Source organism: Eptatretus burgeri, chromosome 2 (assembly GCF_056783735.1).
Source record: "Eptatretus burgeri isolate ZD-2024b chromosome 2, Ebu_testis_v1, whole genome shotgun sequence".
Classification (NCBI taxonomy): Eukaryota; Metazoa; Chordata; class Myxini; order Myxiniformes; family Myxinidae; genus Eptatretus; species Eptatretus burgeri.
Window position 1 is genome coordinate 119,397,764 of NC_140962.1, and position 18,064 is coordinate 119,415,827.

At 45.6% G+C, this 18,064-nt stretch overlaps 1 protein-coding gene and 1 long non-coding RNA gene across 7 annotated transcripts in view; one reads left to right on the forward strand and one right to left on the reverse strand.

Moving 5' to 3' along the window:
- LOC147032941 (uncharacterized) overlaps window positions 1-18,064 on the forward strand; it is a 143,099-nt gene that overhangs the window by 14,427 nt on the left and 110,608 nt on the right. The gene's annotated exons all lie outside the window — the stretch shown is intronic.
- Window positions 1-18,064, reverse strand: part of LOC147032942 (multiple PDZ domain protein-like) — a 239,163-nt gene that overhangs the window by 6,823 nt on the left and 214,276 nt on the right. For 5 of the 6 annotated variants that reach the window (XM_085870979.1, XM_085870976.1, XM_085870977.1 and 2 more), the window contains 3 exons: window positions 9,018-9,214; window positions 6,804-6,951; window positions 1,506-1,589 (listed from right to left, as the gene is read on the reverse strand). In XM_085870979.1, the coding sequence (XP_085727105.1) occupies window positions 1,506-1,589; window positions 6,804-6,951; window positions 9,018-9,214 (429 nt within the window). The remainder of the gene's footprint in view (window positions 1-1,505; window positions 1,590-6,803; window positions 6,952-9,017; window positions 9,215-18,064) is intronic. The other variant, XM_085870978.1, reaches the window with a different exon arrangement.

Here is an 18,064-nt window from a genome sequence, read left to right on the forward strand (position 1 = left end):
TGTTCACGGTAGCTGTTATGAGGAGTTCTTGGCTGGTTTTGACCCCGACTATTCGCCACGCGAGCTCCGCCATGAGCCACGAGTCCCACACGTGTGACTTGGACCAAACCGATGACCTTTGGCAGGTGCCACATTGCAGAGTACTCCTTTCCCTCCGATGGCCAGGTACCCATCGAACTCTAACCCCAAGCTTGTCTCTCTCTCCACGGCTGTGAGGGTCCAATAAAGACTCTAGGTTTTCTTTTCATTTGTGTGTGTCTGCGTGTGGGCCCGTCTTTAAGTAGAACTAAATAAGTGTTTTTGGATCATTGTAAATACTTCTTGCATATTCGCATTAAGTCTTGCTTTGTGTCTTCATTTATTGTAAATAAAACTTGTTAGAAATGTTCCCAGTCTATTTCCATCCTTTCTTGAATTGGTCCAGCATGGTTCAGATCTAAGTTTAGGTGGGGTTTTATCCCCGATAATCCGTTTATTCCAGCCGGCACGGCTTTGGCAGTTTCCGCCCGGCTGCACCCGAACCGGAATTGGTAGTCGGTAGTTGGAACTCTACCGCAGTTGGTAGAGTGACCCGGTGCGAGCAAGATGTGCTGAGGGCGTGGTTCCCCGGTAGTCAAAATTGCGAAGTTAATTAGGTAAATTGGTTATAGACAAATAGATCCAATGCTACATGGTTGATATATTGGCGTCCACGGTCGGTTAGACGACCCACCGGCTCACGGAGTTATCCGAGCGACGGCCTACAATTCCAGGGAGTTTGGTGGGAGACGACTCAAACCTCCCCCACCTAGTGGTCGTTCTCGCCACCGACCCCCGGCCCACAACAATATACTCACATTCTTCATAGTAAATCTTTAAAAGACACTAGTGGGCATTCCCGCCCTCCAGGTGGGATTACTCTTCTCGACCCACGGGCAATGTGCTGCGGCTCACGGAGCGTACAAGCCCTGAGGTTTATCTTTTTATAAGGGCTCGTGCCAGAGTACATGCTGGAGTATGTGCCCTGGAGTAAGACTAAAGTATGTGCTCGTCTGCCAGCCTTGGGTGGCCACTTAAGGCCAGTATTGTGGTTGGAACCAGTGGTACAACTGGGTTTGGAACTTCTATGTAGGCCCATTAACTGTTAATTTTTGAGTTTCGGTGACATCCATGTTTGCACCATGATCATATAATACTCGCATTCTAATTGTACATACTTTATAGAGATATTTGGTTAAAAAAACATAACGTCTAATACTGACTACCACCAGGTGGCATTTGTGGCCTCCATTAGCACATGTGTGGACAGACAGACAGACAAACAAACAAACAAACAAACAAACAAGACACAAATACAATACCCTTATGGAGAAGGTAATGATGTCTGAGTGAGGGGATTTTTGTTTACATTCACATCATTGAACCTGAATCAGGCATCACCAACTTGGAATGAAAGGGTCCGGCAGGCTATGGGAAAAGTATATGGTCAATGGTCAGCTAGGGGGAAAAGTGTGTGCAAACCGTACATCTCCTGGAAAGGATCTTCCAGCCACATTCCATGAGTTTTTGCGTGGCTTTGCCATGAGCATACGTACTTCACCCTGCACACGCTGCACACACACACACACACAGACACAGACACAGACACAGAACACAACTAGACTCTAAAATATGTATTTCACATCATAAGTCTACAATTAAAACGAGATATCTGTGATCACAAAGTGATCGCCAAGGCTAAAAGTGGCTCCTGGTGCCTGCGATCCAATGATGGCCATTTTTAAGGAGTGACATATCACCATGAGCTTCAACATTTATGGATAGAATGTAAAATAATATAAGGCGTCTCCATCTATAATCTATCCATAAAACTCAACATCATGAAAATTGGAGGAAAATTTTTCAGGTTATGATCAAAAAAGGGTTTTTTGTCAATTATATCACAACACAAAAAATTTAGGTCAGGGAAAGTAATCAAATATCAGGTGCACAATTTTAATGCAAGGACACTATTACGATGCAAAAATATCCTGGAAGACAAAGCGGTCTTTAAGATTCTGCATTGGGATAATTAAGCAATGACAAAAAAGTCATCTTTTTCAGACCGCCATTTGACCTTGACCTTTAACTTGGAATAGTATGATGTAAATTAAGAGGAGGAGCATCTCACTCTAGGCTATCTCGAGAAAGAAATCTCATTTTGGTCAGACAAACATTAGTTGAGTGATGGTGAAATATGTTAAACTGTATAATTAGGTCATGACCTTAAAAATTAGGTGAAAGCCAAAAATTTTTTTAATCAAACCCGCATACTTTTTATTCACATTATTGATGCAAAATTTCATTCTGAAGGTCCCAGCCAGATCCGAGATACAGCTCAGGATATTGGCAGAAAAAAGGGAGTAAATCCAGAATTGTGGTCAAGTACTCCCAGGGTCTAAGACCTTAACATTTATGGCTGAGCGGTATGATGTAAATTAAGCTTATAGTCCAGGAGCAAGGACCTGAAAAAAATGAAATCGTTTAACACTCCCGACAGAAAAGGTTTGACTTGACAGAGTGGAAGAATAGACCCTATAGAACACCTCCAGATAGTATGTGGTTTCAAAGTGTGGTATCATTAAAATTCTACAGGCCATTATACATACCAAGGGTATTATGTATTCATGGTATGTATTATGTATCACAGCTGTTTGCCTACTGGAGTGATTATGTATCCATGGTACAGCTGCTCCTCCAGTTCATCAAGGCAGAGAGGAATGGAAACTGGATTCTGCATCTCTCTGCTACTGCTGCAATGACCCCTCACTTCTTCGCAATGGATCGACCCAACTACGCCAGGTGGCTTCTTATTTATCTGGCTGACATGAACCAGCTGCCTGAAACCCATCCTGCCGTCAATGGAGAGTTCATGTCTGGCAATCATGCCATCAGTCGATCGCCTCAACCTTTTGCTCAAGTGTGGACTGACATGGCCCCAGAGCAGTCCATCAACCACGACAGCAAGACAAACGGTGGCATCATAGGGATCATTCAGAGAGCAGGAGCTCTAGAACGATGGTTCCTGACATGTCATGAACGAGCAGCCATCACAACCGCAATGAAGGAGATGTGTGCCATACAGGACTCAGATCGTGTTGGTACCCACAGAGAAGCAGCACCAAAGAGGGTGAAGAGAGATGAAAGTGATGTTCAGAAGCTGCTGACCGTCATCACATCAGAGCTTATGACCGATCCCTTCTCCCTAGACAACGTTGATGATGGAATTTCGTCACTGATTAACATTGCCACAGGTATCAGGATGCCCCCAGATGCTGCTACACGCCTGGTTAACTCCTACCAGATCGGCACAGCTCAAATGACAACATTTGTTTAACAGAGACTGAATACCAATGAAGTGACATTTTGGGATTCCCTGCCAAACCTGAAGATCAAAACATTTGCCACACTAAGCAAGAAGAAAACAGTGAAGCTAACTGATGAGAAAGTTATCACTCTTAGTGCTGACCGTGAACTATTTGGCCGCCTTCTGATCACAGGAAAGTCAAGGGACATCAATCTGAGAGAACTCCTCAGCTACGAGTTATCAACAGTGCCATTATCCCTGGCCCATTACGATGGCAGCTTGAGGAAGACCAACAAGAGCGTACTCATTGCTGAGTTAGAGAAGAAGGTAGATGTCCATCCAAAACTGCCACAAGTCACAACCAGCCAGATGTCTCCGGCCCACATCGTCGATGCAACGGTGCTGGTACAGATGACAAAGTCCGCTGGTGCTGCAAACTTCGGTGAAATGGCATTTAAGTATTACAGTTGCCTGGTTACTGCCCCTCTACGTCAGAATGGTTGTCAACTAATGTTGTCTTCGACTGGTACTCCAGCCTCTCAATCAAAGCTGGGGAGCGAGAGAAACGAGGAACATCTGCAGCCTTAGAGGTGACAATATAAGGGCCAGCCACTCCTATTCCAAAGCAGTGGATCAAATACATTGGAAGTGTAGAAAACAAAGTCAACTTGTGTGTCTTCTTGGCAGACACATGGTGCCACATGGGAGTAGACACTCTGCTTGATGGTCAACACCTAGTCATCGGTGGTGGTTTCAAGAACCCGCAGAAGTCTGTGCTAGTCATCAGAGGGCACTGCGAAGAACTGGTTCCCCTCAAGTCAAGATCATGAAGAGGCAGACACACAAATATTGCTACATTCAAAACATGCCTCTCATTATCACACCAGGATTGTGATTCAATCACCTGACACAGATGTGGCTGTCCTCTGCACCACACACTACAGAAAACTCCAGTGTCGGGAGCTGTGTTTTTGGACTGGAATCAAGGATAAAGATAGGTATATTCCTATCCACAGCTTGGCACACAAACTAGGACCTGAGCTGTGCAATGCTTTACTCGGCTTCCACGCACTCACTGGGTGCGATTCAAACAGTGCACTCTCAGGACTCGGCAAGAAAAAGGGTTTCAATGTCTTACTTGACAGTAAAGAGCATCGGACCAGTCTGGGACAGCTTGGAGAAGAACCCGAGCTCAGCAACAGCACTTCAGAAGCATGCGAAGCCTTCATATGTGCAATGTACTCAACAACCAAGGGGGCTGGGAGGAAAGTGAACAATGTGAGATACTGGCAGTTCTGTCAAAAGGGACAAAGAAATGAAAATCTCCCCCCTACTTTCGACAGCTTACAGCAACATATGAAGCGAGGAAATTACCAGGCCTATGTGTGGAAGAGAGCATTGGAGCCTACACAGAGCCTTCCACCAGCAGCTGGACATGACTGGACTGCAGCCTGTGCTCATGATCAAAGATGCAGCACCACGGGGTCTTCCGGAGCTGACTGTCTGTCACTGCAAGAAGTCTCTATGTCGCCGAGCCGACTGCACATGCAGAACCAACCACATGAAATGCACAGAAGCACGTGCATGTATGGCCGAAGAAACTTGTGAAAATCCAAGAACAATTTTTGAATCCAGTGGTGAAGAAGACACTGACTAAAAATTACAACAGATGACATCTTCATGCTTCCATGGCGAATGCGATTCCTTGTTGCCAGACACAAATATTACAAACCGCTCTCACTAATGTGCTTCTGTGTTGTCATGCACAACTATTATGCTTGGCTCTGATGTATGTGCTTCCATGTTGCTATACACTAGTAAAAGACGAATGCTAAAAATAACAGTTGCAGTTTTCTTTATGCGTGCCTCTGTATGTATATGAATTTCTGCAGAACAATACTTTCTTAAGCGTTTGATTTCCAAAATGTATACATACCAGTAGTAATTGAGAAACACCGTTCACCTTCATATGAGTACATAATTAAAAATGTCAGAAAGTTTGAATTAGTGTGATATTTTAGCCTTGGTGATGCCATGGCAAAGGCCATTTTCAAATAACTGAACATACTCTGATAGAGAATTATAATAGGAAGCCAATGATACCTCAATATTGAAAATTGGTTGAGTCTAGACAAAGATATTCACGTTTACGTTACCCCTCCCCCTAAATTTTGCGAGCCCACAGTGACCCTCTTGGTAAGTACCCTTGGGATGTATAATGGCCTGTAGAATTTTAATGATACCACAATTTGAAACCACATACTACCCGGAGGTGTTCTATAGGGTCTATTCTACCACCCTGTTAATTCAAACCTTTTCTGTAGGGGGTGTTGAACGAATTTCCTTATTTGTCCTCATATGAGAAATGGCTGCTGGACTATTAAATGCGACTTTCTCTCGGCTATCTAGAGAGGGGATTTTTTCCCCCATCAGATAAACCTTAGTCGGGTCATGGTGAAAAACATGTTAAAATGTCTATAATTGGACCATGACCTTAAAATTAGGTCAATAAAAAAATGCCATCCCCACATAAAATTTGCAGCAATAATGGGAATAAAACTTCATTCCAAACGTCCCAGCCAGCTCTGAGATACAGCTCGGATATTGGCAGAAAAAAGGAAGAAAAAACAAACAAACCTAAATGGTGGTTTAGTACTCTTGGGGGTAGGTCTAAGAAAATGTGGGGTACCATAAAAAATTGTGGAGGTGCCAATTGTAGAAATAAACCCTACAACAGTTAAGAGCCTTACCTTAACCTATGGGAGTGCAGGGGAAGGCTTAATCATTCATAACTTGAATGAAAAGACAAACAGTAAGTGAATTATACAGCCTGCTCAAAATGATAACTTTGGGATCCAGGAATGTGAGAAATAAAGGATGACAATCAAAAGTTTTGCTCCTTATAAAACTTTGAAAATATTTAAATCCCAAAACAGTCCGAGATTCAAAAGAGATCAGCCAAGTGTTCATGAAACAGAACATTCTGAATAAGGTGAAGGGTTACTGATATTGAAACATTCACAATATGTAAGCTATTTATGAGATGTAATCCTAAACTTGCTTAACCTCCTTTGTGGTAATACGAATCGGAAGTACTGTGGTATGATTCAATAACTTTCAATAATTCCCCTAATTTGCAACTTTTAAAATTTTATTTCTGTACTCCTCCTCATCCCTCTACTATTTTTAACAAGCTGTTTATTATATCAATTGCATAACATTATATACATATACATACACATACATACACACACACACACACACACACACACACACACACACACACACACACACACACACACACACACACACACACACACATATATATATATATAATATATATATATATATATATATATATATATATATATATATATATATATATATATATATATATATATATATATATATATATATATATATATACATACATACACTACTACTACTCTGTGAACAAATTGAGGGATGAAATTACTACCTTCAGGATGTCAGCAACGGCTTCTTGAGAAGCATTCCTCACATCGTCATCATTAATGGCAAGTATTTGATCTCCGGGTGAGAGTTTTGCACAAGCCTCTGCCTGGTCACCTCGTATCACCTCTGAGACGAACACGCCACCTCCATTTCTGCAAAATTGATAAAATCATCAACTGTTAAAATGGATTTCGCTCTGTACAGGTTAAATGTTAACATTACAAATTTGGCGATTATACAATGGAATAATAATTATGGTAGGTCTGCCATTTTTGGTGATTATGCTTCGTTTTCCAACTTTACTCCATTTGTACTAAAACACCCAACAAAGAATGATGGGGAGAAATATATATATTTTAAGTCATTAATCAAAGATAAGTTCAAAGGGATATTGAAGAATTTTATGTCATGTCTATTAAAGAAATATTAAAGGATATTAAAGAAACCAACCAAACAAAAAAAAAACATGACTGAAAGTAGTGGAAAAAAGATGATGAAATGTAGGGGCCTACCTCCAGAAAAAGAAATACATAAATATGGGAAATATTAAAATCGGAATCAGAAGATTTCTCACGGGAGAAAGTGGAGCAAATCTCAAATTTTATTTGACACAATACAAATTGTGGGAAATTATATAGAACAAAAACATAAGGAGACATTGGTGTGTTTTCACATGAATTACAAGGAAATGCACAGATGCCAACACAGTATATATAAATGGCATAAACAGAATAAGCTTGGCTGATGATCTACACATTACACCAGTTTTGTCCTCAAATAACTTTCAGTGTACTGTATAACCACAAAAAAGAAGCAAAATGTTAATGCAAAAAAAAAAGAAAGAAAGGAAGGAAGAAGAAATTATAGCTGCCAGCCGAGTATCTAAAACAGTGGCTTGTAACTCAGGGAATCAAAAAAAAAAAAAAAATTCAAATTTGGGGATTGGCAGATTATTTGTAAATAAATGACCTACATATCCTTCTGCTTCAAGAGTAGACAAGGCAATAGAAGGAGGTAAAACACACGCAGGCACAACGCACAACATACACCTCGTTTTTAAATGGCTGTTCCTCATAATTCTATCCATCCATTGTACAGTATCGAGGCGATTCCTAAATATATTATAATTTAAAGGATTGCTGTAAATGATGTTAATTTTACAACATTCATCTTTATTTAAATGGTAAACCTCAAAACATGGTTCCATTACCTAACGTAAGAACCTTAACCTGTAAGCAACTGAATGGTTTCCCGACCAAACAGATCATCAGTTGGGTACCATTATTCTTTTAGGTTTCGATCCTTTCAGTCCAGAACCTCTTCAAACGGCGGATCCACAACCTTGGTCATGGATCCACATAAGTAGATTACCTACATCAGTAGATTCGCAACCTCAGTTGCGTCCACGTCCACGTCCAGGCAGTATAGTCAACCCGTCAATGCAACATCACCAATCAGAATTTTCTCACAAAATAATTTAATGTATCATCACATGGTTGTAACTCCCATCACAATTTTATTACATGACAATACATCAAATACGATGAATTAAAAATAATAGTGTTGCAAAATGTAACTTGTGTCCTGTAATATTGAATAATGATGAAATGTTGCATTTGATCACAGTCTGCAATCATTTCCTTCCAGCCCTATCAGTATGCCAGAATGACACATTCACACATGAAGTATGACAATTTCACAGCTCACAGCCACAGACACACGAATCATAACCAGCTCATGGAACTGTCTGCATCTCCCAAAGCCCCTCCCTTCATCGTTTCCATGACTTTTGAACCCTGATAAATTTTCTAATCGCTTGCCTCCGCACTTCCTGAACCTGGTACAAATGCTATTATATCCCTCTTCACCCTGCTCTTTCCCCTAATCTTCTCCTTCCCTATTTCTCAATTCTCCGAAACACCATCGGTCACTCCCATTTTACGATTTAAAGCCACCCTTTTTGCCTTCCACGTCCATCATTTTAAAAACTATTTAAGCTTTGTTTTAAGTTTGCCTTTCGGAACATCAATTTATTCTTTCGATACTATTATAATCATAATACAGTGTTGTAATTTTCCTTCTGAAGCAATGCCCAGTACACTTTCAATTTAACAAGTGAGAAAGCCCTATTAGTATCATTCAACTGCACTTTAAAAGTATTGTCTGAAGTTCAGAAATTATACAGATTACACAATGAATAATTCTACATTATCTGCACCTTCTTCCAATAATGCTGATCCCAAAGTCCTGCCCTGGTAGCTTGTCCAGAAGCACTTCCAATTCTTCATAACCACAGTCACCGTCCCGCTCCTGTCCTTCGTCCCGGTAAACGCGGAGGCAAACACGGCCCGCTGTGTGGCGTAGCGCTGCAATGGCATCATCATGTGTGGCACAGTGGAGATCAACTCCATTTACCTGTCGAGTAGATCACCTGTGAGGTTTATGCAACCAAGGCACCATTCCACAATGTCTCCCAGCTCATCAATTTTCACTTTCTGCTCCCAAACAATATCTGTTAGTGTTTATATTATTATATTTCTTTTTGTAATAGAAGGTAAATGCTTTCTGTTCACAATGATTGGTAAATAAAAGAAGGAAATAGCAAACATGGTGAATATATATATATATATATATATATATATATATATATATATATATATATATATATATATATATATATATATATATATATATATATATATATATATAGCTAGTTCTACTGTTGGTCAAATGGACTTGGACCTTTCGGTGACTGTCCTGAATTCTATTATAAAAGATAAGTAACTGCCTGATTAAATAGGGTGATAAGTCACTGATCAGAGTAGGATCCCAGCTGCTCTGGCGAAATTTATATTTTCACGAAAGGGCTGAGGAAGTTTTTGCAACACAATTTTAGCATGAATCACTGGCAAAACGTTTGCAAACACAAGATCTTTAAATCGCTTTTCATGAAGTCGTGTATCATGGGTCAATGAAGGAAAGCACAACTCGAAGAAAAAATGAAAAGAAACTTTTGAAAATCGTGTCTTGGATAAAAGATAACACTTTCGACTGATTAGAACAAGTAGCATTACTGAAAGAAAAAAAAATAGAAAATCATCATATAATCAGCATTCAAGTGAGATTCACAAGAGGTGCAGCATTCACACCCAATACCGACTCATTTTAATACAATGTCGAGGCTCATGGATAAGCTAGAATGTAGAACCGATCAGGAGATAATGGAACAAATTGTTTCTCTAAAAGAGAGTGGGGAAACACACCAACAGCAGGGATGAGGGACAAAATAGAGGGAGACTTGAAGAAATAAGGGATGTGGGGAAGAATTAGGGCAAGAGGAAGAAACAGGGGTGAACAACATGGATACAGACACAAACACTCAGGAAGGAAAAACTTGAAACTTGGAAAGAGGTGGACTTGGGGAGAGTTAATGGGGTTAGAGAAGATCATGGTTTTGGATGGGGGATGATTGAACATGGTGGTGAACAAGGGGAGGTTGAGAAGGACACATGAGGTGAACAAGTTGCACACAAACTGAATGAAACACAGCAAGAAAAGGAAGGGGAAGGCAGGGATGAAACAGAAAAGCAACAAATCAACCGATAACTAACAAACAAGAAAAGGCGAGGGGGGTGGGGGGGGGAATCACAATAATCTGGAAAAAGGGAGTGCTTGGGAATGGGGTCATTTGGAGAAGAAGAGATCATGAGTATGGATGAGAGATGACCTAAGGTGGTAGTGAACAGCTATCTGGAAGCCCTGGATGGAAAAATGAGATTGAAGAGACTGTGGAAGTTGGTTCCACAGGCAGGAAAAAAAAGAAAGAGAAAGCAACAGTGACGGTGACCGAGAGGGAAAAATTAATTAGGGTGACTGAGACGTGCACGAGGGAGATAAGACATGAGGTGAAAGGAATTGGGAGGGAGTGAAAAGAACAATTAAGACGGAAAGCAAGAATGAGGTACGCGGAGATCGTGAAAGAGCAAGGAGTGAAACAGAGGGAAGGAAGGGAGCGACTTAAGGAGAAAGCAAGATTGACCTACGTAAAGATAAGGGAAAGACGCCAGAAAGAAGCAGAGACTAATAGACACGAGGAGACAACAGAAACTAATAAATGTACAGAGACACGGGAGATAGAGGGTGAATTGGACGGGGTTAGAGACGCACACACACACACACGGAGTTAGTGGAGGACCATGAGGGGGAGCTGGCGGACTGTTTAGGGACCCGGTGTGAGCAGCTTGATGGCCTCCTCCAGGAACGAGGGGAGGGAGTATGCCCCCTTGAGGTGACTCACGACCAAGTGGGTTCGGTCGTGCTTTGCGAGGTCGAGGAGATGAGTGCTATGAACGGGTGCACGCCGAGCTTGGGGGGTATAGAGGCCACGGAACCCCTTGTGGGGACACGAATCCCCAGTGTGGTTGTCCCGGTGTGTGTGGTGAAAGGTGTGAGTGCATCCCCGTGTGTGAGTGATGTGGTGGCAAGAGTGCCGAGGTGCGTGCTTCTCAGCACGCCGTGTGTGGATGAGACACCGCGGGTGAGTGCCCCCGCGTGTGTGAGTGGTATGGTGTGTGAGGGAAACTGCACGAGTGAGTGAGCGGCCGAGTGTAAGGAGAGGGACAGCGTGTGTGAGGTCGCTGTGTGTAAGGGAGATGTCGGTCGGCATGCGTGAGCATGCAGCCGCGTCTCCCGGTGTGAATGTGAGTTTGATGGAGTGGAGTGTGAGCGTCGTAACACGCAGGTGTGTGTGTGGATTGAATGGCGACGGAGACGGCGACAGAGAGACAAAGGCCGGATAGCGGCCGTAGCTGTAATGAGGACCACGCCGGGTTCACCCAGCAGCGAGCGCGAGGTCCGTGCTGTGCAACGCACGAGGCCGCCACGTGCTCGCTTGCGGGAGTGAAGCCCGGTCCGGAAACGAGCGCGGTGAATGTTGCCGATCCTGCGACGGACAAAGTTTCGGCAGGATTTTGGATTTGGACCAGATGGGTTCTTCACGCGGGCGTGTGTGTTAAGCTCCAACGGGCAGAGCACATGTGTTCGCGTGGGGAACCCCTCGAGACGTGGGCTTGTTTTTTTATGCGCTGGGTGACGTCATGACACGTGTGGTTGGAATCCGGCAGGAGGGTGAATCCCTGCCGGATGGTACCGTCCAAGAGGGAGGAGGGACGCGAACAGCTGCCATGACGTCACACCACAGGTGTGCAGGTTGTGAGTTGCCGAGCTGGAGCTGCGCATGTATATAAAAAAAATTGAGCAAGCCTCGCTTTCGGGTGAACACGATTCCCGGGCAAGGGGTGGAAGACCCCCTGGTCTGGGCACAGGATGGAACTAGCTAGGGGGAAGGGTTCGCTTAGCTAGACCGGCTTCATGGGGCAGGGGTAAGTCCTCATGGGGCCCGTGGAATGGATTAGGTAGAGGGATTTTAGTCAGATTTAGGATGGGAAATGATTTAGAGGATTTTGGAGACAAAGACAGACTTTGAATGTGTAGTGGGACGTAGCTTAGCTTCGTAGTGTTAAAAGGAACATGCTGTAGTGTAAGGGATGACGTAGGAGCACGAGTTAGTTAGGGGATGCAGATAGAAGGATGGCAGGATTCAGCGGTGTGAGTTGAGAAGTATGGAATGGAAAATGTACTTGGTGAGTGAGTGAGGCCAGCGGGTCTGTGTGAATGGAGCGAATGGGGAATGCATGGTGCGATGAGTGATTGGGGGGAGGAGTGACTCCCGCCCAAGGGACCCCGGGATCAGTGTAAAGTGAGTTAGTTGGGTTAGTTAAATTGACAAAATGGAGGTCGTTTTGTTATTGGTGGGGAAGTAGGCTCGAAACCTGTTTTGGAGGGATGCAGGAGCACTGTTGACGGGCTGGGAGCGTGGCTGCGAAAGGTGAGTATCGCTGAGTGGGTACCCCGGGCACCAGGCTAGTCGGCCGTAGTAGGCCAAGGGCCCATGGGGGGCCGGGATAGCGTAGTGGGCACGGGTGCGCCCGCATGATGCGGGGGCCCGGGGTGCCGTTAGCCGCATGGGCAGTGTTGTGGGCACGGGTGACCCTCGGAAAGGGGCCCGGGAAGCCAGCCTGCCAGGTGAGATTTTCAGGGGAGTCGCCAGTGAGGGCACTCCCCGGTGTTTAGGGAGCTGGTAGGCTCGGAGGCAGTGTAGGCCCAGGGGTGCCATCGTTGGAGAATCGGCATAGGGTCGTGCCTGCCATGGGAGCCACATGTCCCAGCCATGAAACCGTGTGAGGGCACGGAGAGAAAATTGGGGGGCGAGGCCCAAAATCGCAAGGACACCAACACGGGTGACGGGAATCTGGGTTGTTAGAACCAATAGATTAAGCGAGAGGCGCTTGTTGAAAGCCCCGGGGTAGTTTAAAGGTAAATGGATAGGGTAGATTAGGAAGTGTACCCCTCCGCACCATGCATCCCTTCGCTCTCGTTGTGGGCCGCTGGACCCACTTTGTGTTATAGATCGCTGAAGTCTGGGGAGGTCATCCTGAGGCTTGAGTTGGGCCTCGACACAGGACGCTAGCTCTCCCTCATTCCCCTCCGGGAAGGGAACGAAGGGGTTGGGAGTAGGCTCGGGGACGAAAGGTTAGCCGAACAGAGACATAAAGGGGGTTAGGGGACGATTTATAGTGGGGAAGAGTAAAAAGATAAAAAGAAAATTAAACAAAAAAAAATTAATTGGGGCTAAATTGGTTTTTACAAATTAAGAGAGTGGGTATGTACAGTGACAGGCAAAGGCGATAGGTGGGAGGGAGACAGGTAGGTCGGTCTGAGCCCGCCTTCCGAGTGGCCAGCACCACCGCACTCCCTCCATCAAAATGCACTGCAAGGCAAAGGCCGGCCAACTTCATCGGCAGCTGTTGTTTTGCTGCGAGGCCTGTACCGGCCGGATCACCTGCAGCTGCTGTGCTTCAAGGCCTGTGCCGGCCAGTTCATCTGCCGGCTGTTTTTACTGAAAGGCCTGTGCCGGCCAGTTCGTCTGCCGGCTGTGTTTGCCTGCAACGGCCTTGTTCTGCAGGCTGTGGTTGCCTGCTGCCTTTGCCATGCCATGCCCACATCTACTTTTTGCCCCTGTTCAATTTTGCTTTGCCCCCCCCTTGTTCACTGCCATGTGCGCCAGGATCGTGGCAACAGTTTGCAAGCTGCAGGGACTGCCCTGTAGGCAGCCGCATCACGGGACCACATTGGCGGCCCGTGCAACGTTGTTTACTGCGTCAGATCGTCGCGCGTACTGCAGGGACTGCCCTGTAGGCAGCCGCGCCAGGAGACTGCATTTGCGCGGCCCTTGCGCCATTGTTCGCTGCACCCATTTAAAAGGGAGAGGCCCAGGACTGCGTATGAGCAGCCGGCCACGTTCCCTGCGACCTGCATTGCTTGAGCCAGAGACTGCATGCGAGCAGCCTGGCTCCCTGCTAACTGCTTTCGCTTTGCAGAGTCCATTGATCCTGGGCCATGGTTTCATGTAAAATTTGTAAGTTAAAGTTAAGATGTACTGTAAATATGAGTGCGCCCCCGGCATGTCTGTCTTAGCGTCGGCAATTTTATTCAAGTCATCCGTATGAGTGGGTTTGTTTAGTTAGTTACTCAGCCCTCAGGTTATTTATTTTGGGGACACGAATACCATGAATTTCGCACTCAGGGATCCGTAGGTAAAACGAACTAGGGGAGAACTACACATGATGGCACACGAAAATTTGATGACTCGGGACGAGTCTGTAAAAAGGGGAGGGGGTAGTGTTACGGCTGTGGAAATTTGCAAACCACCATTCAGGGCCCGTAGGTGAGATATCTCTAAGTACATGTGTAGTTAGCCCAAACCCATTGTCTAGAGGGAATTTATGTGATTCATTCGGGCTGCGATCCTTTAAGTTAGGCATTTTTCTGTTCTATCTTTATTTTGAACCAACCACGTCTCAACCGCCATCACATAACAACCACCTTAACCACCACGCCAGCCATCGTCACCAACTACAACCACACTCCAACCCTCAGACAACAACAACAACAACGCCAACAGCCACGACCTTTACCTTCACAACTCAATCCCGCAAACATCGCATCACCGCCATTCCCAACGGCACCATAACCATCAACCACCACCGAAAACCCTCCACCACCTTCACCTCTCTCCTTCTACGGCCATTCCCGCACACCTGTGAACACTGAACGTCGGGCTGTCTCGGACCCGTTCGGCCATTGGTGCCGAGCGCACTGAGCCGCGAGCGCAAATAGCAGCCTTTCCGAGGGAAAATTCGGATCAAGAACGCTACACGCCCACTTCTCCTCCCTCCAATTATCAAGCGCGGGGCGGCTTGGCCCCGCCTCCAGGCGCGTCCGTGTGAAATCGATATATGAAAATTCTAGGATCAGGGGAGGTTCACACCCCCGTTTCCTCCGACCAATGGGCGAGCGTGGCTCCGCCCCCGAGGTCATCCTGATCTGAATATTTGCATATTAGCTGCTCCTGCCAGCCTATAAAACGGCGAGCGCAAGGCGATTCGTGGCAGAGTGAGTCAGTTTTAGTTGGAGAGTGGAAGAGAGCCGGGGGAAGAGAGTGTCATCGAGAGAGTTGGGTTCTGGAGTCGGCTGAGAATAGTTGCGGGAAGAGGCAAAGGAGCTCGGGTCCGAGGAAAGAAGGACGGCGGTCGGCGACGAGGTCGCGGTGTGGGAACGCTCGTCGTGGGACCCAAGCCAGCCAGCCATCTCCCTCCCCCAGGGCATCAACAATTTCCCTTTCCCCCACGCTGAGATAGTGCAAAAGGGGGCCACGTTCCCACCCCACTCCAAACGTCGTTCCAACAAAACCCGCCAAGGAGCACGGAGTCGGGGCACAGCCACGCGGCCACATCTGCGGCTTGCCCGCCAACGCGTCACGAGGACGTGGGTAGGACCCCCCCCCCTGTCTCGCGGACCTGGCCGCTCCTCCAGGTCACGCGCACAATTGGCCTACAGGCCTGTCTGCCCCCTTGTCTATGAGGGTGGCTTCTTTCCTTTGCTTTTGTGTAAATGTGTGTTGGCGCCGTCTGTAAAGTAGAACTGTATTAGTGTTGCCGTGTGTGCGCGTAGTCGGTAGTAAATCTGCGTCGTTGTTGCTTTTGTTTTGGTTGCTATATGTGCATTTTGACTGTATGGCTGTATATATGTGCTTTCCGTGTGCCGGGAAATAAATGTGCATCGTGTGAACTGTTTTCCCATTTCGCTTCATCTTTTCTTTATTGACCCTCCATCCTGCTTCACCTAAAGGGTTCGTAGTGGGTGCAAAACGCCCGGTAAATAATCTGAACCGTCGAAGTCGACGATAACACCGCTCGGTTATCCCGATAGTACGGAACGGGCCGCCCAAGCGGCTCGTGTCCGGAGTCGACCTGTGGCGAGGTACGATCGCCCGGTTTACCATCCGCGTGGGTACTGAGGTAGGTAGAGTTTGGCGAACAACCCTATCCTACGCGGGTGGCCAATTGGCACGATTGTGGTGAGGTCGAAAGGCCCACCCGTGACTGGCTCCAGGCGATAGTTCCCAGAGGGTCACGACTGAATTGTCCGTCCGGTGGGCGACGCGGTCGCGATGTGAGTGATGTGGCCGTCCGCACGCCGGCGGGCGCGAATTCGCAACAATATGTTAGTCAGCTTGTATGTTTTTTATTTTTTTTTGTTTGTCTGTAATCACTTATAAAAAATTCTGCAGAATACAGTTATCATTGGAAATTTTTTTTAACTTCGCATATCAGAGGCCTATAGAGGTCCCTTTCAGCGCATAAAAATTTGAAGGTCAAGGTCAAAGGTCAAGGTCACTATTGTCGCAAATCAGGGGAGTCGACGAAACCCTTGTTTTTTGAGTAATTTTGATCGGATTGTCTTCAAACTTAATGGGAATATAGTTCATGGTCTGGTGCTCAGCTGATTAATGTTTGGTGGCGATCGGCCTTGACCTTCATGGTTAGCGCCTCAGGTCAAACATATTTGACCCCAAGGTCAAATTTTCAAGTTTTAGGAACCATATCGTGTAGTACCTCAAATTGAACACCTCGATGAGTGCTTTCTAGATATGTCAAGCTTGAGACATTATGACGTCATTTGGTGATGTTATGAGGCAAACGCATATTTTTCATGGTTACTCTGTAGAACGAGTCTCATCGGAATCTCTCGTAGGCAGATATTCCTCAAGGAGTCGCTCCTGGTGGATAGCAGCTCTGTTCACCTCAGTGTGACCTTTAAGAAATCACACGTGGTCACCTTTTGGCAAGATACGGGTCACCCTGTGGGTGACATTGGTTTATTTCGTTTTTTGAAGGGTATAAAGCTCGAGCGAATGAAGGCTTGGAAATAAAAACTGTCTGTCGTCGCTGAGAGAGGATGGCTATTCCACCTGAGCGACTACGCCTGGCCCTGCTGAGGGGGCGTCTGGTGGAACTCCAGCACGAGCATAAATAGTGCTGTTGGCGTTGATCCGGGCTCGGGACAGCAAGGTGTGAAGAAGGGGAACCAGCCCAGAGGGGAGAGTAGTATTCAATCAAGCTGTGGATGAAGGCCTTGAAGGTGGCCAAGAGTTTATGTGTACCAAGGAAGGACTTTGCTTTAAGGAGGATATCAAGTTGGTGACTGGCTTTGGAGTGCAACTTAGAAGTGAGGTTTGCAGAGAAAAATCATGGCTGATAGTGAGGCCAAAACGTTTAAATGACAACGTCTTCAAGAGAATTCAAAAGAAAGTCGATAGATAGGAGGGTTTACCAAAAGGTCCTTTCAGAAAGAGAGGGGAGTGTGAAAGTTGTCAGGATTGAAACACATATTACAAGTGCTTGACATGTTTGTAATTTTGTCAAGGTCTGCAGAGAAGGAATAGGCTGCTGCCTTTCAGGCAAAAATAGCATCCCTTTACTAAAGTTATTCTTTGGAGACCACTGCAGTTAGAGCTGCTACCAACTATAGTATATGAGAGTGCAACTCTCATATACCATAGGTCGAACTATACAATTTTGCCTAGGCAATTATAACTGCCTTTCTGAAGGGTGAGGGATGTCACAATTGAGGGTGGAGTCATCAGCAAAGAGATAGAGGATTTTCAAGAGAGTTAGAGAGATCATTGATGAAGATGAGGAATAGGATGGGGCCCAGAACACTGACTTGGGGCATTCCCCATTCCAGCCTTGACAAGGAGAGTTGATGAGAGGCTCCTGTTGAGAGCCATATGTTGGCTACAAGAGTAGTGGAAGTCAGTAGGCCATGTGTGGAGTCAGCCTCGGATGCCATAGGCAGAGAGTT